The sequence below is a fragment of the Melopsittacus undulatus genome, chromosome 7, assembly GCF_012275295.1.
Source record: "Melopsittacus undulatus isolate bMelUnd1 chromosome 7, bMelUnd1.mat.Z, whole genome shotgun sequence".
Taxonomy (NCBI): domain Eukaryota; kingdom Metazoa; phylum Chordata; class Aves; order Psittaciformes; family Psittaculidae; genus Melopsittacus; species Melopsittacus undulatus.
Genome location: NC_047533.1, coordinates 31,400,305 through 31,425,961, shown reverse-complemented (window position 1 = coordinate 31,425,961; position 25,657 = coordinate 31,400,305). Strand labels below are relative to the sequence as shown.

General features: G+C 39.2%; 1 protein-coding gene across 8 annotated transcripts in view; it reads left to right on the top strand.

The window, feature by feature from the left end:
- Nucleotides 1–2,162: 2,162 nt before the first annotated feature.
- Nucleotides 2,163–25,657, top strand: part of MTUS1 (microtubule associated scaffold protein 1) — an 88,647-nt gene continuing 65,152 nt past the window's right edge. For 2 of the 8 annotated variants that reach the window (XM_031048918.2, XM_031048915.2), the window contains exons 1-2: nt 2,166–4,397; nt 6,642–6,837. In XM_031048918.2, coding sequence (XP_030904778.1) covers nt 2,364–4,397; nt 6,642–6,837 — 2,230 coding nt within the window. In that variant the 5' untranslated portion in view covers nt 2,166–2,363. Of the gene's footprint in view, nt 4,398–6,641; nt 6,838–19,077; nt 19,255–24,269; nt 24,405–25,657 lie in introns of all 8 variants that reach the window. The other 6 variants (XM_031048916.2, XM_031048910.2, XM_031048912.2 and 3 more) reach the window with 6 other exon arrangements.

The following is a 25,657-nucleotide window of genomic DNA, read 5'->3' as shown; positions in this document are numbered from 1 at the left end:
TGAAAACTTGCTTTAAAAATAACTGAATGAGTTGATTATTACTGTATGTTTTCTAGATATATGGCAGTCCAGAGCACTGTGTGAGCAGATGTGCATATACGAATGTATACATCTATATATACAATTGTAACACATTCCATGTTTCTCAGTCTCAAAATGACTTTTGTTTTTCTTGGAATTTTTTCAGTGTTGACTGAATCAAGGTTTATTTAGCTGTTTTTGTTGGTTTTGTTGAAAATGCTGGCATTATGTGCTATGAATGCTATAAGCTAATGTGTCATTCTTTAAATTCTTGGGATCTCAGTCTCACTAAGTCTTGACATATTGAAGTTCTCTGTTTACTGTAGTGAGAAAGCTCTTGAAAGAGGCAAGACTGCTTGTTGGATCTAAGCTATTGCTGAATCAAACTTCAGTGTTTAACGTTTTGTTGCATGACTAGGTGAGCAAGCTGTGTTATGGGCTAGTCTCCGGACAAGTAGAAACCAGTTTGAATGTGTCAAAACAACAGCGAAAGCAAAGTCTGCAAATATCTTTCAGCAGTTGTGATTCTGTGATTGGCTTAAATCAATGGAAAATTTAGACCAGGTTCTTGCCCTGCCTTCAGGGAAGACTATTTTGGAAGAACTCTTGAATCTGCCTTGTTTCCTAATGGAAGTACCCTCATATTTGAGGGTACTGAAGTTGTTTTTGCTTCTCTAGTGACTGAATAATAGTGGGTAGGCGACCAGCCTTAAGGAACCAGAAGATTTAAGGTAGTAAAGCTGTTTGATCCTGGGGGAGGAGGAGGGTGCTGTCTGATCTTGGTACTTTGTTGGTTCCTTGTTCCATGATCTTTTTATCCTCAATCTGAGGCAGATGTTTGGAGTCCCATGTGAAGACATGGTTGTGGGCCAGAACCCACTCTGTGGCCCATCATGAGCATGCAAATTCCTGCAGTTCTAGAACTGTCTTAATTTGTGTGCTGCTTTTGTACTCAGAACTGTTTACAGGCCCTGCAACCCCTCTGGAAGGCTTTATACTTTTCACTGATATGAGACAGGATTTATTTTGAATGCTGTGTTTCCAGCTGAAGAAAGTAAAGTTAAAGGAAAATGTCAGCTTTTTGAAGGATGCATTCTTCCTTTTAGTAACTTACCTTTCACCTTTTAGTGTGCTGGGTTTATTTTTCACTTTCCAAAGTATTTGTTAAGAGTTTGTTTTCTTTCCCCTGCTGTGGTTTCCAAAATGGTTTATATGGTTTCTGTGAGGAGTTGAATTACTTTGTTAGACAACAAATCAAGAGTTACTTCTCTAAAGTTCTTCCCAAAGCAGGCACTGATTCCTGTACAAAAATATGGTCAGGGAATTATTCTTCAGTGGGTCTACCAAACATCAAGATAGCAGAAATAGTTTGTTTGTAGTTTGTTTCCTTTTTGTTTTCCTTTGATCTTATAGCTTCCTTGTCTTGTCTTGGAGTGTTGCAACCACTTTTGTCACCATGGTTGAAAAGGTTGATAGTGCAGATCAAGTATTCTGGTTTTGCCAGCTCTGGAGTTTAAGTCTTTAGGGACTCTGCTACTCCTTGTGGTTACAGTCAAATAATTTCAGATTTTAGCACGCATATTAGTGTGCATTATTCTGTCCACCCTGTGAACTTAATCCTGATGTTCATGGCCTGCTACTTTCTTCCCTCCAAATTTCAAATATGTCATTATATCATTATGCTCATTTAAGGATGTCGCACGCTGGTGTCTGCTTTGTAGTTAAAAACCAGTGACTTGTTTGCTCATTGTTTTTGATGGCAAGTGTCCTCATTCTTCCATTTTTGTTTGCACAAGTGTTGAATACCACTACCCATCTGGAGTGAGGGATTCAGCTCTCCAGTTTTCCTGTTCTTCAGTTGGGAACCTGACCGCTGTCAGTGAGCAACCCTAAAGTGACACTTAATTGCAGTTGACCAGAGGGTTCAAAAGTTGCTTGATAGTCATGGAAGCAGAAATTTGTTGTGAAAGTTAGCATGCACAGACAACATTGTTGTGAAAGCCTAATCTGCTCAAGGAAATTGGTCAAAATGGCTGCACTTGATTCAAAACCTAGTAGTTTGAGAATGCTTACTATCTTAAAATCCTGATTTGGCTAATAGTTTTTAATTTTATTGTTTGTTTTTTTTTTCAATTCCAGAATTTTCGAATTCTCTTGGAAAACATTAAAACAAAGATCTACTTTTTAAATATCTTTCAGGACACTTGACACATTCCAGAGAAAAGCTGTGTTTTTGGGGGTGTTTTTTTTTTTTTTTTTACTGCAGAGTTCAGAAGAATCTGTATTCTCTGGGATTTTTAAATAAATATAAAATGAAAACAGTTTAAAGCTTAGCCTTCAAAATGAATGTTGAAAAGTCAGATGACAAAGCAGAGAATGGCTTGAAGTCTTCCTTATTTATAAGGGATGAAAATGGAAATAACTATGCATGTCACAGAGCTGCCCCTTCTTTAAAGAATTGTACCACAGAGACAGAGGATAATTTGACTGACCAAAATACAGTGACTGAGCATGAAGATGATACCACCATTCTTAAAAATAACAGTGATTTCAGAAGTATTCTTTTGAAACAGCAGGGTGTTGAAGCACTTCATCTGCAGAAGACACCTGGTAAATACAACTGCACAGGAGCTCTGTTGGGAGATGCAGATGCTGCATGTGAGTATCCTTTGAACTGTGACTTGAAAGAAGCAACAAACTTACTGAAAGGTGATGTTGCTGTGGCAAAAAGGCAAAGTCAGAGCATCAAACAATCGGTGCCTTACAGTCAGACTGACTCTGAGTGTGTATTACCACCTCCTGCTTCAGAACAGAACACAAAGTCCCTGGTAGACAACAGGGCATGCTGCCACCTGACCGCGTTGAATGTTACTAATGTTATAGGTGAAACTCTGGGAACTGATCAAAATGATGACATGTATCCAAGAGAAACACTAATCTCTTCTAAAGTATGTATGAGAGAGCAATCTGATAGAATCAGCTCAGAAAGAACACCTAATTTCTTCTCTGCAATAGTGGCTTCAGAAAGCCTAGACCTAGCCCGTTCAGAACCTGAAGTCTGTTGTCCTTCCCCTGCAGGCATCAAGCGCTACCTAAATAACACTAATAAGCCTGATAAAGAATCACAGGAAACAGAAGCAGAGTCTGTAAAACCAGCTGCTGGATGTAGAGATCCTTATACGCAAGATGCATTATCACCATGTGTTAATTTTAATGAAGACGACCAAGTCAAATCCTTGCAGGATACGCCTGATCATGGTGAGACTGGGAATTTCAGTGCTAAAACATGCATGGATGGTCCTGTAAATAATGTGCCCCTTCTCCCACTAAATAAAATGGATGAAGAACAATTATCAAAGAAAACCAGTGAACTCTTAACCAGAGAACAGTGTATCTCTGGAAATGCTGCTCTTTGGGATACGTGCAACACCTCTTTCGTATCTTACAGTGTACCACCATTAAAGAGGGCTGTTACACCTGATCTGAAATGTGAAGCAACTTTTGTGGTCTTCAGTCCTATGGCTGACGAAAGCGATCCAGCTCTATGTACTTCAACCCCTAAAGAACTATCAAAAAACACAACTTTCTGTGTTCCAGCCATGGTGGAACCCAGAGACAAGTCTCCCAAACTGAGACCAAATGAGGCATTTGTAGGAGGGCATAATAAGCAGCCTTTGCGTAAGGCTAGTTCAGGACAAACTGTAGGAAAAACGGTGGGCAGGTCTCCTATTGTGTCAACACTAACCAAAGCAAAGAAATCCGAGATCGTTAGTTTTCCCAGACCTAATTTCAAAAACGTTAAGCCAAAGGTTATGTCTAGACCTTCTCTACAGTCAAGAGACAGTGCAGCCTTGAAACAGTCTCCCCAGTCCCCCCAGCTATCAGCTGGCTCCTCACCCTCACTAGTTGCTTCCCCAAGGCAATTGTCCCCCTCTATAAAAGTGCTGAAAAAGAAAATAGATCTTGCTAAAGATAGTGCAGTGGATTTGCCTGTGGATAAGCCCCACAAGCTACATCTTAACAAACACCTCTTCACTAGCCAAGATGTACATGCCACAACACATCCCAGAAACGCTTCCCACAAGGCTTCAAAGACACCTCTGTTAAAACAGAATCCGGAAGACACTGGCAAAGCAAACTCTACCCATTCAGCATGCTCCTCTGCTTCTACTGCGCTTCCAGCATGTGTAGAGAACTCGAAAGAAATGCTGAATGATAAAATGGAAAGTTCAGACTCTTTAGTGCAGCCCTGTGCTCAGAACACCTACCTGCCTGGAGGTGAAGGTGAGCAAAGCAGCAACGTGGGAACCTTTCTGGAAGCAGCCTTGTTAAAAGATGTGGCCAATGAAACATTTGACCTGCACTCTGTTCCTTTGGTAAGCTTTTTTCTTTACATAATTATGTTTTACACACTTAATGAAAGGGAATTCTGCATTGCATAGTGCTGAATGGAAATTGGGGACTGGGTTTTGTGTCCTTAGTTGTAATTGGAGCATTGCTTTCTGAGCTGAAGGCTTTCCCTAATAAAGGAAATGAAGAAATTGCAGATTTACAAACTGGTTGCACTCAAGTTCAACTTAGTGTCTTCAACCTTCATCTTACTCCATAGTATAAACAATTTTTTTGGTAAATTATTTTTAAGACAATGCAATTATTAAGGTTTATAATAAAAAAAGTCTTAATTTTGTCAAACTGGTAACATTTTTGGTAAAATTGCATAGCAGAACTTGAAGTTTTTCAAAATATGACTTTTAATAGGCACATTCGTCAAGGTAATTCTAATGGTGCTGTAACTTTAAATAGAGGTTGCATTGCTATTTTCAGTATTCCATTTCAAAACATGCCTTAGAACTAAATTACACTTCTTAAATTTGCTTACAGAAAGTTGTGCGTATATTAACAATAATATTAAGTCATATAAAACCTGAGACCAGCAACTTGGTCAAGCATTTTTTTTTTTAGCATCTTGATTTAGCTGTCTGCTTTGAATAATTTGGGATGTTGTTTATTTAAATGAGAACTGGGACTCATTTGAATAGTTAAGAGTAGCCAGGAAATATTTCTCATGCAGAGGGCATATACCTGGTTGTGGGCAGTCAGCCAGCTGGAAGGTGCAAACTTCCTGGCCGGGAGGTATGCGTGTGCTGGTTGGTTGGGAAATATTTTGGGATGAGTCAGCTGCCTGTCAGAAGAAACGTGCTGCTTCCAAATACTCTGAAAGAAGCTTAAAAGAACAGGAACTGTGGGAAAGAAGCAAAGAGGTTCGCGATTGCGCTGACTGAGATCTCAGGAGGTAGGGACACAGAGTTGGAGTCCTGCTGCTGTATGGAGTGCCTCCTGTTGTTCGCTTGTCGATTCAACAGCTGGTATTAAGACAGCTAAATGGAGGCATTAACTGTCACTGGTAAAACAGGTGTTGTCTGAGTTTTTGTCAGGCTTTATTGATTTGCAAGAAAAACTTTAGTGAAGCTCATTGTATGGAGGAAGGTACTTCAGGTAAAGCAGAAGCAGCTAGCCATTTTCTAAACATTACAGAAGAAATTAATATTATATATTATAATAAATTAACTTGAAAACATAAATTAATATGAAAGCAAGGATGGTTATTTTAATGCTAAAGTCATTGAGAGCTTGGATTCTGCTTTACTCCTTCCTTTTGGTGCTGAGGGATGGAAAGAATGTTTTTAATTCACTCTGTTGCTAAGATAGAAACTTTTGTTTTATTCATTGTCCTTCTGGTACCTGGAAAAAATCAATAGACCAAATTCTATAAAATGTGCAATGGACCAATCAGCTGGACTGAGCTTAAGAAATGTTCTTCTGCAAGTACAGATTAACTTCTGAAAAAGATGATGAGGATTGGAGTCAGAAGTGCAAAGTGCATTCATATAACCAAATTGCCGCATATCAGATTGAGTCACAAAAAAGCATATGAACAGCTGTGCATTTTTGTAAGTTTACCAACATAGGCTTGAATTTAGATCATGGGTGGTCATGAATTTGTGCCTGTATAAAACCGAACAAGAACTCTGTAGGAATGGTAGAGAAGTACTGTGTGTAAACAGGTTATTTTAAACCTGTCCTGGATCTGCTCCTGAATTTGTTCTATCTGTGGCACCTGAACATTAAAGTTTTTAAGCTGTTTTTGTGTTGTAACCTTAGACCTAGACTAAAAAACCTATTGTACAGGCTGTGACATTTCAGGTAGTACAGGACAACTATCTTGTCAGTGCATTAACTTGCATAGTTGCTTGGTAAAGAATTCATCTTGAGATTGGGTGCAGTCATGTAATTGAATGGCTTAATTGGAGTATGGGGAGGAAGAAATTCTGATGTAAAATAGCCTCTGTAACCTCTTGAGTGTGTTTGTCATTAACAGCGATTAGCTTCAAACTAATAGTTTGGTGTTGTTGAAGGCCACTCAGGAGATGATACTTGAGGTTCTGAACTACGGATGTGGACAATGTGACAGCAGACAGCTAAGCATATCCCCTACCTGTGTTGTCAGTGTTTCCTTACAGATGCTGGAAAGGAAGATCTTCGGCTTCTCACAGTGGTGGTGTGTGGGCTTTTTGTTGTCGTGGTTTTTGCTTTTAGTTTATTGTTTGTTGTTTAAAAAGCAGATGCCTTCTGTGAAGGATGGGACAACACCAGGGAAAAGCATGCTGAAGAAAGGTCCACTCACACTACGGGGTTCATCAACTCCCAAGGTTAAAACGATGCCATCTGTGTTGCCCTTGAAGAGAGGATGTGAAAATAAAACTATCGGTGCAGTTAAAACACCTCACAAAGGGGCTGTTCAGTCATCAAGCTCTGGTAAGAGAATTTTTCTCTGGAATATTACCACTTAAGCAGTTTCTTAAAATTAGGCTATCATACTAAATGCTCTTGTTAGAATGTTACAAAGCTGTGTTTTTGGTGCTATGTACTATTCTGTCTGGATTGCAAATTGCTAATACATGGGATGAAAAAAGGCAGGTGACACCTTATTAGTGTAAAATCTCATCTTGTGTTTAGGAGGATGTGGTACTAATAAAAGAAACAATATTTAAATATTATTTATAGTTTGATTATATAATAGAACATTGCAGAATTAGAACTAGAATTATTTGAAAGATGTAGGACTGAGGAGGAGAAAATACGGGGCTCGGGTACAAAGCATTTATGATAAGCAACTGTATGCTATCCCAACGGGAGTGAGCCCTTATTTCAAGACATAACATATTTTGTTCAACCTACTTTCAGTACAGCTCTAGGTCCTCCCCTTTCTAGAAACTATAATTGAAAGAGAGACTATTCCTTGAGTTGCTAATTAAGCTCAGACTGATTAGTACCAAAGGTTGGGGGGATCTTTATATCTAGTCTGTAGGCCACCATTTAAATCTGGTGACTGGAAAATACATTCTGTAACCGCATTGTAGCGAGTCAGGAATGCTCTTCTAGGTTAGTGCCTTTTTTAATCAAGTGTGGTAATATAGCTAATGGCAAAGATATCCTGGCTATAAACAACTACACTACAATACAGTGTAATTTTGAAAGTGTGTACACCCAGCTATACCCAGTAAACCCTGTTCGGTTTTTTTTTCAACCGACTCAATCTAAGATTATTAAACAGTTCAGTCTGCTCCTTTTAATTATGTACAGGTGGTGAAGCATGATAAAGTCTGTATCGGTAGTCCTTAATGGGATGAGTCCCTCAAAGAGAGTGGATATAGGCTATTCACTGAATTGAGCCTTGCTAACATGAGCGACTTCCTCAGTGAACTAGGTCCCTGCTTGTAAGCCACCAGTTTCTTGGAAGACTTGTCACCTCCCTAAATACCAGTTTAGAGTTTTCCTATCTGTAATTATAGTCTTAGAAGAATTGAGATGGGTATAGATATAGATGTATATTTGTCTCTTAGGTTATTAGTCCAGAGTAGACTTACGATACTATCACTAGAAATAAATGTAAGTATGGCTGGGTTATAGGAGTAACTTCCTTCGTAAAAACAAGCCAACCAGCTAACCAACCAACCAAAAACCAGATGCACTTTCAGAAGTAATTTGCTGTTGAAAAGAAAAACTTTTACTCCCCAAGTTTGTTTAGGTAAACCTGTCCCTCTCTAATTCATTTTATGTTGAAATTACAGTAGTCAGTAGAATACCTTCTGAATTTTTCCTGTTGGAAAAAAGGCTATTTAAGGTAAGAGCATGAAGCAGCACCTCAACATGTCAAATCTGTGACCTATGAGACCGGAACTCTCATGCTGCACATGAGACTAATTTTTTTAACTCCTTGTCCTCTCCCCAGCCCCACTTCCAATGTGCAAAGTTACAAGCACCCTCTACTTTCCATTTTGCTTATGCAGTGTTTTGTTGCTGCAGGGTAGGATTTGATGCATTAAACTGTGTCAGGTTAAGTTCACATCCTTTGCTAAGGGAATTCTTAAGCATGATTCCTTGCTCCCAGGTAAACACAGTACTGGCACAAATGAGAAGATGGGAGTGCAGGGTGGGAGAAGCAAGGATGGGGAAAGGAAGGAGTTACTTGATATTGTTACCAAAGCCCCACTGTGTTTTGTGGCCACACCTTTTAGGTAAAACTCCATCTACTGCTGCCTACTCCATCTGTTTCTGAAGATTCTTGAAGTAGAACTGTACATAAGCTGACTGCGGCCAAGCAGCAGCTTGTAAACCAAACCCAGTTGCCCGTTTTAGTTACAGCCTTCCTGCAGGGACTGTTTTTTCCAGTTAAGTAATTTGAAAACTTTGGCATTAAACTTGTGTGTTGGTGTAATTCCAGCAGCCCAGAAAAATAGCTCAGTAGCTATACAGTTGTTTGTTGTCAGGATTTCTCCAGACTACAGAGAGACTAGCTAAATCCAGGATGGAAAGGACTTCTCAAGGTCACCTCGTCCAGCGCTCCCTGCCTGTAACTGGGTCAAACACTGAATTCAGATTAGGTTGCTCAGGCATTTGTCAATCTGAGTCTTAAAAATCTTAATGACCTCATTGCTTCTTGAACTGCTAGCATAAATGTAACTAATTCTTAACCAGTTGCTGGCTGTGTTTGGATTGCTAGGGAGGAAGGAAAATCAGTGCAGCGAGTCCATTAAATAGAGAGAGTATAGCTCTCTGTCATTTCTCACATGTGTATGTTGAGGGAGAGAAGCAGTCCATCTGTCCAAAATGTATTAGTGTATATATATTCATGAGCTTGTGAGCAGTGGATTGTGTCATGCACTGTCATTTCAAGTGGGAAGTGGGAAGGTTCCCTACAATCAAGAAATAAAAGAGAAAATGCCATGTATAAAACACTAATTATGAAATCATTGCAACTTGGCAGGAATTGAGGCTTTAGTAATATTTTTTTGTCTTGTAGATTTAAACCTTAAAGCTTTTCAGTGGTAATACACTAACCAATAGGAAGCGTATCTTCTAAGGAAATTCTCCTCTTCTGGACAAAAAACAGCAGAAGGAGAGGAAAACTTATATCTGAAGTGTTACATTTTCTTGAGGTTCTTTGCAGAACACATTAAGCTAGAAATAACTTTATTAATTCCAAATGGCTGACTGCTTTTTGCCAGCATTGGTGTATCATGGCTGGAACTTGGAGATTTTTGCTGAATTAGAAATAGGTTCTCTAAAGGGTGAACCTGACTTGATTCAGTGTAGTGAAGTGGTTTTTGAAATGGCCACAGTTGTGAGATGCATCAAAAACATCTCGATTTCTCCATTAACATGTAGATTTCCGTAATACTGAATGGCAGGCAGTGCCTTTTACTATGTTAGTTTTCTACTGGTGAAAGCATTTATTAGAATTCAAGACACATAATAAGGTGTTTGAGTTACCTGGTTTTTACTGGAAGGCGTATGTAATTTTAGAACCCTGGTTCAGGACTTTGAACCAATCCTGAAATGAAAGCAGCTATTGGTTTTGTTCCCAGCAAACACACACACCTTCTAATTGGGTGTACATAACCACTGTGGAGGAGTAGAAACCTGCTAATAGGTGTGGTATTATGGTTTGGGAAGAGTGATGCCCTTCACTTGAAGTAGAAAGCGAATGGAGAAGCCAAGGAGCTTTGGTGGTCCCATGGAACATCACTCTTAAGTCCTGCAGTCAGCCTGCCCCAGCAACTACACATTACCACCCATGCAGCTGGGTGGAAGCACTGACAGTCTGAGCCATAGAAAGTTGTTTGATTTGTGTTTGAACAGCATAAAATAGGGATATAAATTACTTTAGATCTAAAAATGTGAATGCTTACCACTGATGTTTTTTTCTCCTATTGCTGATTACAACCTACTTCTAAGTATGTAAAAGAAAGGCACTTTACCAGCAAGTAAGATTTCTGATATGCTACAACTTCACCTACGCTTCTGCCTTAAAATTATACCATTGCTTTAAATTACTTTCCTCTGTATGAAATTTCACGTTGTTACTGAATCTTGCCTGTGCGAGCTCTATCAAGCCTTAAGTATAATTGAAACTATTTGGGAATATGAACACATCAAAAATACTATTTCTCTGTTAAAGACTTCCAGAAATTAAGGGAAGCCATGTAAATCATCATTGTAACCAAAATGTTTTTCAGTGTCTGACAATTACTTCTGACATTTTGGGTACCATTTTATCTCTGACTTAAGTCACTGATACCCAATTAGTGGAGTTATGGCCCTGTGCTTTCCTTATCTTTTCCATATGTCTAACCCAGTGATACTCCCTCTTTCTCTTGCTAGTATTTTTACAGCATTTAACTAGAGTAATGAAAGCCTGGGCAGAGAGAAGCTTGACATCTCTTCTGTGTTTCCTCAAAGATTTTGGACAATTGAGACCATACGAAAACTTGATGATACTGAAGGTCTTTTTCCAATGTTTTGCAGATTACTGAAGCATGGGAAAAATAATTCCCTATATGCTACAGGAAATATGTTTCAAGTTGGGTTAGACCATAGCAGGTTTAGTGATACTTTGAAATACTGATTTGCTTGTTAGTTCATAATTGCAAAATTCTTTTGATTGAATTTTGGCTTGATCTTACACTTATATATGTAATTGAGAGAAGCTTCCAAAACTAAAACTAGAACAAGCCGTGACAGATTAAGTCTGTGTTCATTATTGAGTGTTGTTCCTGTTTATTGCACAAAGGCAGGCTTTTAATATGGAAAATTGAAACCAGATGATTTCAGTGGGTTTTCATACAGCTGGAAATGTATGTAAACTTAGTAATTCAGGACTTTGGTATAGCCTTTTGCAATACTAGTGAAGCAGAACCAAAACAATTCAGTTCCAGTAAGCACTCCCACAGTCCTTGAGTCTCTGTGCTGACACTGACCCGGGAGCTAAACTCAGCATGGTTGCTGTGAAAATCACTTTTCACCTTGTATTATTCCTGCTATTCCATGGGACTCTTTAAAGTTGCATTGACATATTGCCAAGAAGAAGCAAAATATTTTAAAAGGCAAACATAACTTCTAGGTTCTCTGGCCTGAAACAGTCAGACCTTTTCTCAAAATGCTGGAGTGAGTAGTTACTTGTAAGGCTGTCCATAGACTTTCTCATGAAAAAGTCTGAAATGCACCAGTGTCTACAAATAAGGCTTAAAATTTAATTTCAGCCAGTCTTTTTATGCCTTTTCTTTTGCAGAACAGCTGATTTCTGTTATGGATCCTAAAAGCAGGTTTCTCATGTGCTGACTTATCCAAGATCATTATTTATCCTTTTATTATTTATCCAGATTATATAGTCCCCTTTTCATTTTCTGTACTGCGTATGTAGGGGCTCATTACAGTAATTAAAGCCTGTGTTAAAAGTGAGTTTTAAACTCCAATATTCCCCTTCAGAGATGCAGGAAGGAGGAAACCAATGTGCAGGTCTCCATGGAGCATAAAGTCTGTAGTCTATAGTATGATGTAACGCTTGTCTGTCATCCCTCTTTTGGCCATCTTCACCCAGATCACTCCATTGCACAGTGACTATGTGTCTCATAACCAGTTCTCATCTGTTCTCTTCTAATTTGCAATATGAGGTGAGGGGAAAACTTAGCCCGTATGTCTGAAAAGACTTCTGCCCAGCTGATCAGTTTGTAAGAGTTCAGAAGCAGTGTAAGTTGTGAGGGTGTAGGAACTTTGCAGGTCATCCTTTCTGTGCTTTCTTGAGTTGGACTTCCTTGGTGACGTTTCCACTATATTTTGCTATCTCTTCATGACCATTCTCAACAGGAGTGGTTTGCTGGAAGCTGGTGGGAGCTATGTACATCCTTGTGCCAAGTATTGACCTCTAAGCCTCTGCCTCAGGTGTGGGTCTTTCAGGTACAAAGTGGTCAATTTGCAATTTGAAGCCATAAAGGAGCCATAAATTCATGTAATCTGAACTCATTTTAGTCAATTTGCTTTTAACTTTGGCTACATACACTAGTAGAAAAACTTGATATAACTTCGACAGCAATTTCCTTTTATTATTTTTCATTAATAAGGAGCTCATATCATGGGATAGACACTGCTCTGTTTTGCAAGCCTTAAGGTTCAGCATAAAAACATCCATTTGGAATAAAGTATTTCCTATTTAGTTTTAGAAATCAAATTGATAATGAAAAAATGAGTAAAAGTGGAAGGGTTTTGTTTGTGAGGTAATATAGGATATGTTGAATGATGTCAAAGCAAGTTTATTGCTGTATCTTTGGTTTGGTATCCTTGGGTATGTTCCTCTGAGGTTTGGGGGAATAAGGGGCTGGTTGTGGAAACATTTGAAGATGAACTTAAATGATCTTTTTTCCCAGGTTTCCAAGTTTTTCAGTATTTTGTTGACTTCCAGCTTGCAGAATCAAAGAATTGTAGAATGGTTTGGGTGGGGATGGACCTGAAATATCACCTAGTTCCAGCCCCCTGCCATGGGCAGGGACACCTCACACTAGACCAGGTTGCTCAGAGCCCCATCCAACCTGGCCTTGAACACTGCCAGGGATGGAGCAGCCACAGCTTCTTAGTGGATCCTGCTCTGATGTCGCACTACCCTCATACTGAAGAATTTCTCCCTAATGTCTAATCTAATCTACCATCTTTCCACTTAAAGGCACTTCTCTCTTGTCCTATCACTACATGCTGTCCCTCTCCACATTTTTTCAAGGTTCCCTTTTGGGCACTGGAAGCTGCTCTAAGGTCTCCCCTGAGCCTTCTCCAGGCTGAATGACCCAAGTTCTCTTGGCCTGTCTTTGTAGGAGAGGCGCTTCAGCCCTCTGATCATCTCCGTGGCCCTCCTCTGGACTTTGGGAGCATTCCATTCTGTCAGCTTTGTTTCTGATGCCCTCAGTGGCCATTCTGTTCCCAGACTTTTTACAGGTGATTTATTACTAGCCCAGTTGGTGTTTTAATGTGTATTCCTGTAGCAGGAAGCATGATCATACTTGCAGAGGCTGATACTAACAGTCGACATATCAATGCTGCCAAAAATGTGGATGCATCTGTAAGAATATTCTCCTTAAGAAGTGAGGTGTGCATCATTTCCATTTCCCTGCAGGGAAATTTCTTGATGCTTTGTCATTTACTTGCAGGGACATGCCAGTGTGTCTTCAAGTAACTTCACCTGTATTGGTTAGTTTTGAGTTCTCTGAGGGAAGAAGTAAAGGAGGAGAGAAATAGGAATCCTTGTCTTCCTGAAGAAAATTGTGTTTATGTTTTGCTACAGCAAGGTTCTTCCTTCGTGCAAGGAATGCACCAACTCCTACAGCAGAAATCTCAAAATATTTATAGATAACATAGACATGAAAGTTGCAAACTATCAAAAAAATCTGTGTGTAACATGAAGGGGTGTGTGGTAAAGAGCTGGACAACAATGAAAAGCATAACAGGATGCAGTTGGTGGTTTTCTTTTGCCTCAGCTATTCCCATAGTGTGTTGATTTGACTTCTTGTGCCCACTACTCCTAAGCAAACAGGGATTTCCAATAGCTGTGTAAAACCAGCTGCTGGGGGTTGTTTGTTTAAGTTGTGGTGCAGACAGCTTATGACAGACTCCTGGCAAACCTGGCATAGGCCAGCTTTGCTACCACTGTGCAGCTGCCCATGAAGCTGGTGCAAACCTCCTGTCTGGAGACTGGCTCTGCCTGGGGTCGCAGGAGATGACAGCATGACTGTGCAGATGTGGTCTCTTGTGGGGTTGCTCTGGTTCAGCCTACAGAAGGAAAAACCTAACATTGAGTAAGTGCAGCAGATGGTATCGGGGCAGACACCGCTGGGGGTGGGTGAGCAGGCGTGAGTTTGGACTTGAGGCTGGGAAGGAGAAAGACTATTTCCAGGTGCTGGAGAGGTGACATGCAGGGAGTTGAGCCTGAGAGAAGACAGGGAAGAGAAGAGTCTGATAGTGGAAAGATTTAACTGGGAGGAAGTCTGCCACATTTCAAAGCTGGGACAAATAGGAAAGGAAAAAGTGGAATTTAACAGTAGTTTTATATGAGTGTTGTTCTCTTCCTGGGATTGAAAACACCCTGATCACTATTCTGACAGCAGGAGTGTGTAAGAGAATTTAAAGGGTTGGCTTGGTGGTTAGCTGCTAATATAGTACACTGATGATCAGTTTTTCAGTTTTAGTCCAGGATACTGAGCTGCAATAGGAAGAACACATCAATACCTATCCACATGGCTGCTGGCATCCTGGTTATGTTTTTGGCAGTAGCTTGCTGCTGATTCCTCGATATATGTGCCAAAGAGGAACAGTTCCCTAAGGACTGTAGGTGAATGGGAGCAATACTGTGGAAGTCTGCATCATATGGGGAGTTAGGTCTTACCTTAATAATGTAAACTGTTCTCTGATCAGCTGTTATCCCCTAAACAAATAAATCTCTTTCATCTTTATATTTCAAGACCCACCAGTAACTTAACATTCCATGTCTTTGTACGTGTTTATGTTTATGAGTTGAAGTATTGCAAGCAACATGACATAACTGTGTCCTGGCTTTTCTTTGGTAATTTTGGTAGTAATTTGAGACTTCAAAAGGGAGAGGTAACTAGAAAGCGATTATCTGTGTGTCTTTAGTAGAATTATGAAATGTGTTGTAATAAATCTTTATTCCTTCAACAAACACTGATGTATGTATATTTAGAATAATAATGGCCAATCGGGCAATCTGGGGAGCTTGCAGCCATCAGGAATCTGTTAGTATTGAGCTTTACAGTGCTCAGAATAGCAACCATAAATGCTCTTACAACTATGTTAGGATTGGTGTGCTGGAAACAATACAAAAGTTGAGTTTGTCATTCCATGATTTGTTATTCCTTTCAGTAGATGCCAAAAAATCATATGTTTTCTTGAAGGTTTACCCCCCTTGCTTTACAAAGACCTTGTACAGTAGGTTTAGACGGCACCTTTTCATCGTGCTTGAAATGACTTTTTTTTTTTTTTAAAGCTATGAAATTTAGCACTTCTAAAATAGAGCACTCTGGGTTTTTCAACTTGCAGGGAAAGTCAGAAGAGTACAAGGCACCACAACTAGCGTATGTTTATACTCTGATCTTTTTTTTTTTTTTTTTTTAGACTCCAGTGCTATTGAAGGAAGCCTTAAGTTATTCTTGACAATAACCACCTATGAGAAAGGTTCATATGAGCAGATGACTATTTGAGTAAGGATCTGAAATCTGACTTCAGAGCTTCTTGAAAAATGAACTTTCTTCTTTGCTTATTTCCATTGCAATACAAGAGATATTTTAACATACTTGAAATAATGTGGCTGTTGCATAGAGACTTTTTTACTAAAGAATTGCCAACTCATTACTTCACTGTAGAGGAATGTGATATTTCTAGTATTCCACTTCAGTGACTAGATTAAATAACCGATGAAAGCCTGCTACTTTGAGATTGTTTGTTGTCTTCAGAATGGTTCACTAAATATCCTGCTTTTGTACTTGTTTCCCGTCCTTTTGTTTATAATCTGTATCTTCCTGCTTCTGTCTTCAAAACCTTCACATTTAATTCTGTGTGACTCCTTTCTTAGGGAATAGTACTTACAAAAAATACTTTGGGAAACCGAAGTAACACTTAGAGTAGTTGGTTAATGATCGTGTTTCACAACTTAAAAGAAATTCTCCCTCAAGCTGGGCTTTTGAAAAGTGTGTTTGAGTACGTGAAGTAATTACTTTAATAGAAGCGTTATAGAAAAGCACCAGGCAGTAGAAGAACTAAGTAAAGAGCGAAGGTCATCTGTTTCACTGCTTCTGAAACTGGTCATCCTAGAGCGTGCTGCACTCACTGAATGGGCTTGAATTCACAGCTGGCTCGGAGCACTGCTGCATTCCAGTGTCTGTAGAGAAGCCAGGCTGGCTGGAAGTCACATATAGGGATCACATTGTACAAGAAGATATGGAGCATTTTCACATGCTTGTTCACTGTGAACAAAACAGGATTTTATTCCTGTATCTTTTGAACTGGATGAACAAGTCCAGCACAATAGTAGTCAAGCATGCTACCCCTCATCTTTAGACAATAAAATGCAGCTGATAAGCTACCTTAGTTCTTTTAGCTGCCTTTTGAAATGTAAAGCTAAGTTGAACTTAACATGCAGCATTTGTACGGGAGCCCCTATTTTGCTTGGTTGGTTGGGTTTATATTTTGGTTTTTTTTGTTGGTTTTTTCTTGTTCTGTTTGTTTGCTCTGAGGGAATGTAGTTTGTTTGGGTTTTGCACCTTTTCTGCTGAGAGGCTATTTAGAAAAGGAATTTCTGCCTGGTCTGGACTAATTACTTTTCTGGTAAATTGACCAATTAATGAAACAAGGTGTTATAAAACAACATGGGAAGTGTGTTACAAAGCTGTCAGATTTGTTGTATGAGGTTCAGATGTCACAGAAGTCTATTTTGGTCAAATGTAAGCTATTTCAGGTATGTTGTCTGGAGTGCTGTGTTACAGACGTGTTTTTAGTCAGAGTTTGTGTTCTCACATCAGGACAAAGGCTGGATGCTCTTTAGTGAGCTGGAGATGTTCAAGTGTCCATTGCAGTAACTTACAAAAAATCTAAAATATGGTAGATAACTGTCTTGGAGATCTACAGTAAAGCCATATACAGAATCACAGCTCTGCATAGTAATGCCAAACAAGTGGTAAAAGTGCACCTCAGAATTGAGGTCTGACATAAAGCATGTTTAATGACTCACTGAAGTTTGTGTGTTAGGTTCAGTGACCAGTACTGTATGCCTATATACCCTAATGCATGTTTAGTATATATTGTGTGTAGGGTTTTTCTCTCACTGCTGAGTTGATCTGAAATAGGAAATAGTTTGAATATACCTTCCTTTTACTAGTACTGTTCCTGCTTCTGGGTAATGTATGTTTTGAGACTAGTTATCTAATCCTGTCACACCACCTACTGTTGAAAAGCAGACATTGGACCTAAGTGTTTTGCCTGACTCTTAATGTCCTAATGTCATGCATTCTTGGCCTTAGTACAAATTGGTGATTTCTTGATCTTTAGGAGTGGAGGTCCTTCAGCAAAACTAATGTTGAATAAAGTGGAATTGCTAGCTAATTTTGTTGTATTTCAAGTCTCATGTAGAGCTTAAGTAAATTTGAAATTTGGTTTAAAGTGACAGGAATAAGGGAAGGATATGCCCTTTAAATATAAACTTGGTTGCTCTAAGTCAAATCTGAAACACTGTAGTTGTGTCTCCAAGTAAGATAAACTATATCTGTCAGTCTTTAAAATGATGATAACAGCACAAGTTTTGCAAAATACAGAATCATAGAATAGTTAGGGTTGGAAAAGACCTTAAGATCATCTAGTTCCAAACCCCCTGCCATGGCCAGGGACACCTCACACTAAACTGTGCCATCCAAGATTCCATCTAACCTGGCCTTGAGCACTGCCAGGGATGGAGCATTCACAACCTCCCTGAGCAACCCATTCCAGTGCCTCACCACCCTCACAGTAAAGAATTTCTTCCTTGTATCTAATCTAAACTTCCCCTGTTTAAGTTTAAACCCATTCTCTCTTGTCCTATCGCTACAGCCCCTAATGAAGAGTCCCTCCTCCGCATCCTTGTAGGCCCCTTTCAGGTACTGGAAGGCTGCGATGAGGTCTCCACACGGAGATGCAGGTTTTTGTCACCAAAACCAGCAATATTAAAAAAAAAAAAGCCTGTCTGCCATATCTCTGTTTTTGTATAAAAGTGAAAACCTCTTCCATAGTTAGAGAACTGTATGAAAGTGTTGACATAGGAGCTGACAAGAGTCAACCTGGTGCTGGCCAGACAAGTCTGTGTGTACATAACTTACTTTGGGCCACTGTAGTTTTAATCTGGATGCACTTTATTTCTGGAAAAAAAAAACCCTAAAAATTTATTTTAACTAAACAATTTTTCTTGCAGAAATTGTTTCTGTGTTGTTAATATTACAAGAGCAAGCTCCCATCTGAAGATGGCACACTGGCTTCATCTATAAATACTTTTTGTATTGGATTAATTTAGCTGTTGGGCATTTGTATTCAACAAGCTCAAATGAAAACAGCATTTAATGCAAAAATGTGTCTGCACCAGTTGGTCACTAAGAGCTTGGTTCTGGGGAGTGCTGTTTAACTAGTCCTGGGGAACTAGTCAATTTTCAGTGCATTATGTGAGTACAGCACAATTTGATACTCCTGTGCTGTTTGTCCTTGATAGGAAGGAATCTCTGGTTTGGGGCTGGTAAAAAATGAAGTAATCTTTCTTGGATTGTCTTTGAGCTAGAGATTATAATCTTATGGGATCGCTAGTACAGCTAACCATAATACACAGAGGTAGGAGAAAGCAAGAAGAACTTTGTGCATGCGTATTTCTGCCTTAAAGGCCAGTCTTTAATGCTCTTGACTTGTTCCTCATGTCAACATGCAGGTAAAAGGGGACTCTTTAAATCCCTGGAACTGTTTTTCTGCATTTACAGCATTTTTTTACCGTGTCAACATGAGGCAGATTAGGCTTTTTTACATATATTTTTAATGTGTAAATAATTTTACTTGTGGTCATATATATAGAAGAAGCATTTCTTTTAGATTCTTTCCAACTCCTTTTGGTCTTTTCTCTCCCTACCCTTTCCCCCAAATTGACAAGTACAGGATCTTTGCCAAGAGAGTGGCATGCCTCCGTGAAAAATTCTCCAGTCTCTTGGGCTAGCTCCGGTAAACCACTCACCAAATCCAAAGTGCCTGTCAAAAGATCAGTGCTTGAGAGAACTCCTAGCATCTCGTCAGTCAGCAGCGCTCAGAGTGAGCCAAGTCATTTCAGCAGTAACTGTAAGTATCTATCAGGGTTATGAGTTTTAGCTGATAGTCAGCATCAACTGCTTGTCGAAAAGAAAACAGAAATGATCCTCTTGAAGGGAGTGCTCTCTGACAGAAGGCCTGTGTTGATTCTAGTTCTACTACATAATAGCTCTAGATCTTGGACTTTTTGCCTCTTATTTTTCAACTTTTCTTCTTGAGATACGTCACTTGAAGGAGCTTTGAGGCCTGGATTTTGGTTTCCTGGCTAGAGACTACAGTAGAGCTCCTCTTTCGTAATGAAACATTACAAAAAACAGTGAGGCTTGTGTTCACTGAAAGTTTCTTTGTGCTTACATGTAGTGTAGTAAGTGGATGTTGTGAATGGATTAGCTGTCATAATACAGCATGTTACAGGGTTTGGATACTAAATGCTCTTTTTGGACTAGATTATTACCTGCTTTCAGAGTTTTAAGACAAAATATGTAGATCAGATGAAAAGCAGGTAAGTCAGATTGCTTTTAGAATGTTAAATTTTTGCATGTGTAGACTTCTGTAATTTCTAAGGTAACTGTAAGCATTGGTGTCTGACCTGAACCAATTCCATTTTGATTAAAAGTAGGGAGAAAAATAACAGAACTTGTTTTGATTTGAAGCTCTACAAATGGTCTGTACCAGCAGTTGTGGGAGTTCTAAGGGTCAAAACTATGAAGGACATAACACACAGCTGACTATCAGATGTAGTAGTATTCCCTGCTGTACATGTTCAAATTAATACATTTAAATATTCTGTTGCTATTGCATCATCTGTTATATCTTAGAGACTGGGCAAAGGCCTTTACTTAGTGCCAGATGATGTTTAAATCTGTCTCCAATGGGCTGTAAAAGGGAATGGTGATATAACATATGTCTGTAGTTTATGTATGCGCATATGCATACATGCATACATAAATACATTTTCTCTTGGTGCTTGAGTTGGTTGGGGATTTTTCCCCCCCTTTTTTTTTTCTTTCCCCTGGAGTGTCTTTGTTAAAAAACTAAGACTTCTTTCTTCAAAGAAATAAGAATGTGTAATAAAGCATGCAGTACCTATTGCTGTGTAATCAGGTCAGTTCGGTTACTGTGACAGCCATGTTGACTTTTGCTGTTCAGGTTTAGGATTGTATCTGGTATTCCTAAGCAGCTTTGTTCTCTCTTCATTTTACTCCCTCGTGTAACAAAGGAAAGGGTCATCGCTTCACAACAAAGAAGTGTATTCAGATTAAGTATCCAAACAGATGACTCCTTATATAGCCTTACTTGGTAGCTGGTTTAGTCTGTTTTGTCCACTGCTTTCAAGCTTATAATTTTTTCCACTCCGATTCACGAAGAGCAAGCAAGAGCAATATGAGCTGTTGGACATGGCTGCAGTTTCTCTGGCTTTGAGCTTGCTTTGATCTTTTTTAAATGACTATGCCAGGAGGACTCCGCAGTTGCACAGAAACTAATTTTTCTCCTGTTATTTTCATCAATTCTACACTAACACCACCGACTGACTCAGGAAGCCACTTTGATATTACCTTACTGACATTGCTGGTAGTGGGATCTTACAGCTTTTGTATTATTCCTTTGTTAGCCACATTCACTGGGAAAAGAAGTAGGTTGTATTCCTTCTTATTTCTATTCTAAAGCATGTGTTTTGTGGAGGTTGGTAAATGCATGCAGTGTTTTGACTTGCTGATTTTTTTGTGAGATGATTTTTCTTTAGTTAATTTCTTACACTTGATGAGAATGATTTATGTCTGGTGGTCGGGTTCTCTGAGTCTAATAGGTTATATATAATTTATATAATTATATAATTTAATAAAGTGAAGTTTTGAGTTTGAATCAAATTGGAAAGAGCGCATGAATTTACTTTGTTCTCTAATATTAGAGTACAGTGCTATTCTTGGTTTTCATTCTTTCAGTTACTCTACAGTGATGTCAGGAAAAATAAATCTGTATTTGTAAATATGTTTTTATTGGATGGGTGGGACACACAAAGATCAAGATGGGAGCCTTATGCTGTGAACATCATGAAATTTTTGACTAACTATTGTAGTCCTGTCAAGAGTATTAAATTTACGAAGTTGCTTGGCTTGTTTTGCTTAAGGAGTTTGCTTTGTATTAGCAGGGGAAAAATACAAAAGGGAGCATTTCTCCTGCTGTGTCAGCTCAGCCCTTTGTTATGGATTGCTATGAATGTCTGTGGATTAGAATTTTCCTGTGGCAGTATTAGGGTTTTCTGGTGGGATTTTTGTTGGGCTTTATTTTTTTTGTTTTGGGTTTGGTTTTTTTTTTGAATGAGCACTTGAGTATTATGATTTTTTTTTTTTTGTCTGAAAAGACTATTTGAGATGTTTGGAAATGATGGAGGTTGAAATGTTGGTGTTAATGAAAGCGCATTTTGTGCGCAACCTGTCAGTTCAAGCATTGAAAAATGGATGTTTTTAACAGCAGACAAACCTCAATTTCAGTGCTGAGCTGAAAGTAGTGTCATTTGAGCATACTGAAACATTTAAACTCTGAGGTTAAGAACAAGAATCCAAATATGAATTGCATTAGTATAATTGCATGGAAGGAAATAGTGTTCCAGAAGTGAAAAAGCTAGTCCTAGAGATTGACCCAGTGCTGCATTTCTGTGCAGTCAATACTTGACTAAATGCTTTTAAGGGGTTGAGTTTTTAAACTGTTTAGATCTTGGCTGTGATGAGAGGACTTCATACCTGTCCATCTTTCATCAGGATTGCACTAGCTACTCCTAATTCTATGGATAAACACCTTTGAATCATATAGTGACCAGAGTTTGCAAATTTGCCTTTTTCTGCACTCAGCCTGGTTAGCTGATCCCAGAGCTTGTAACAGGACAAAACAGTGCCCTAACTAGTTCTGCACCAGAACCAGAAGTGTGCTCACTTACCCAATGTGGTACTTGCATAGCATGTGCTTCTCAGAAGTAGCACAGCAGTTTGTAGGCAGTTGTTAGCTCCTTGCAGTGAACTCTGAGCAAAAATCTTTAATTCAGTGACTTACAGAAAGAATTAAGGACTTTCAGGCCTTGTGCTTTACAAAAGGAAATTTGTTTGAATCCCTTGTCATACCAATGGATATCCATAGAATAACTGTGTTATTGATGTATTACATGAGTTGTTCCTAATGTATAGATTTTTTTTGTAAGTATTTAGCATCTGTGCTTTTAGAGAGGCTCCAGTTTTATTTAAAAGATAAGAGGAAGCCTTCAGTTGCATGTTGCTAAAAGAGAAAGCAGTTCAGTCCCTCTTTCTGAGGTTGAAAATATAATGATTAGTGGCCCAAAACCATCTTTTCGAAGCAGGTAACTTACGTAGCTTATGCTAGTGCATTTAAAGATGTCAGAATTATCTCAAGACTGTATATTCCGTCTTCCAGTGAACAAATTGGGTATCTAGTGCACCTTACCTTTAGAAAAAGCCAGCCTCATTAAAACACCAATCTGAGGCAAACCTGATATGACCCCACTCTCTTTTTCTTTAAATGACTACAGGAAAAAGCAATAATGTGACAAGCTATTCCAATGTAACTTAGATTTTGCTTGTCCTTGGTAAATGCAATGTCAATTTCTTACTCTTCAATGACTCAGTATATGTAATTTTTTAGTACCTGAACCAAAGTGTTCTCAATATATACTTACTTTAGAAGTATTATTTTTTCCTCAAAAGAGTAAAACAATGCTTTCCCCAAATTTCAGTTTTCTTTTTTTCGAGGAAAATAATCTTCATAATGACAGTAAGCTCAAATCTTTCTCATGTTCATTTGAAATGGAACCAAAGTCTTCTGTAGCAACGTCCCTGTAAGTTAGAAACCCAGTTTTGATATGAGGTAGCAATTAGTTATTGTCCCACTTTTCTCAGTTTGGGCAGATCTGCCTGTTTTTTGTAGGGAGTACTTTGCTGTATGACTTCAGTGCTCTCTTGGGGGGATAGACAGTCGTCTGAGGTCTGCTGTTGTTGAGGAGGTCACTGTTATGAGTGGAGACTACAGGAAGCTTTCTGAAAACTTGTTTAGTAGCTGGTAAGGGCAGTTGGGCTCACACTTTTTCGATGCCCTCCAGAGGGGGTGGAAGGGATGCAGAGTCTGCTGCTGGTATATGTGCCATATCATTAAAACAACAGGCTCAGCTCAAATGAGAGAGAGCAGGAAAGGTGTTGCATGAGGAAGTTAGCCGAGTTTTACTTGGGTTTTGTGGTTTTTAACAGTCAGTTCTCTGGCCAGAATGCTTTTGTGTACTGATGATACTTTTTCTTGACTTAAACTGAAATGTGTTTTGTATTAGCTTTGTACAGCAAGATCAGACTTCTTGTTATATATCTTGATTAAATACTTTAATATATTCACTTAAGCATGACTGGAGCACCTCCCATATGAAGACAGGCTGAGAAAGTTGGGGCTGTTCAGCCTGGAGAAGAGAAGGCTGCATGGAGACCTCATAGCAGCCTTCCAGTATCTGAAGGGGGGCCTACAGGGATGCTGGGGAGGGACTATTCATTAGGGACTGTAGTGATAGGACCAGGGGTAACGGGTTGAAACTTAAACAGCAGAGGTTTAGACTGGATCTAAGGAAGAAATTCTTTCCTGTTAGGGTGGTGAGGTACTGGAATGGGTTGCCCAGGGAGGTAGTGAATGCTCCATCCCTGATGGTGTTCAAGACCAGGTTGGATGAAGTCTTGGGTGATATGGTTTAGTGTGAGGTGTCCCTGCCCATGGCAGGGGGGTTGGAACTAGATGATCTTCAGGTCCTTTCCAATCCTAACTATTCTATGATTCTATGATTCAAAGCTGTATATCTAGTTCTGAGAAGTGTTTATAGCAGTCATAGACTGATCTGTTACAGGTCATCAGTCTGTACTGAATGTATTGGAGGTGATAGTAAAATTTTTATTCCAACTTTATCTCCTAACTTTAGGGTTGGGTAAAACGGGCTTGTGTAATGATGTAATTTTCCTAAAACTAGATACACCCTAGAGCAAGTTCTTTGTCATTCTGTGTTGCAGCTGCAAGTGCCACAGTCATTATCAAGAATGGAGAATGGCCTACAAAACCAGCCTGCCAGAATGGTACTTCTGCTCCTGTCCCTTTGAAAGCAGTACCAAGACCTAGGTTACACTCATTGAAGTCAACCCCGAAAGGTACATGGGACTGTCTGTAGATAGAATGAAACTGTAGTTACTAGTGTTAAGTGACTACACTGTGGCTGCTGGTCGTTTGTAGAGCAGAACTACCCTCATTTTATGCTGACTATACAGTTGTCCTTGTCCTCATGCAGACTTTGCATTATCTTCATCCCTTTCAGGACAGAAAGGACATTTACGGGATGGGGATGTTTGTTTGAATAAGGTATTCGATGAAGTTCCTTCTTTCATAGATGGACAACACTGTTCTGTCTTTCCAAGGGAAGAGTCCCAGAAACAGCTTAGCTCTTCATGTTTTTTCTTGATGTTCTTTTTACTGGCTGACTTGGAAGCAGAGGTTTCCTCTAATTTTTAATGGGCATAAGACAATTATGTTTCATCACCTGGTGCTAAAGAAAACATTAATTTAAATGGGCTTACTGGCTTTGTATTAAGCGCTGTTATGGTTCCTGTTCCTGTTTGAACCAAGACCCCTCACCTGGCCAATACTGCTTCTTCATTCAAGCTAGAAACAGCAGTTGACAACTCATTTTCTGGCCAAAATTAAAGACACAACAGGAGCAGATAAATAAGCTTGCTGTCTCTCTCTTGTAAATCCTACTTATAATCAGCTTGCTTCTGTCCGTCTTTGTGGTGAACTGGTTACTATAATTGGATAAACCTAATTAAACACAATGCTTCTGCTTTAGGCTTAAATTTTAAGCTGATATCTGACATAATTGAGAATAAATAGAAGAGATGCCTGCCAAATGTCATGATTTAAAATGGTAAACTGTGAAAAGAAACAGAATTTGCCACAAACCATAGATCACTTTGAAACAAACACAATCTAATATGTGCAACACAAGTACGCACTGTGCAACATGTAAAGTGGCCGGGGTTTTAGAAGTGTGTCTTCAGCACCTGCAGGAGTAGAAGAATCTGGTATTCCTCCTTTGGCTCAATATTACTGGAACTACTCTGGTGTTTTGAGGCCTTCCCAGTTCAGCAGGATTATTTTGAAGCTAGAGACTTAAGAAAATGGTTAAGATCTCTGACCACATGACGTGTGAGGGGAGGGTGAGGGATCTGAGTTTGTGTAGACGGATAAAATGGAGAGTAAGGGGAGATGCTGTAACAGTCTGCAGTAACTTGAGAAGGACAGCTACAAAAGTGATAGTGCCAAACTCTACTCAGTAGTACCATATGATGTGGCAATGGGAAATTATTGCAAATTGCAGAGTGGGAGGTGCAGCAGTGCCCAGCAGGGC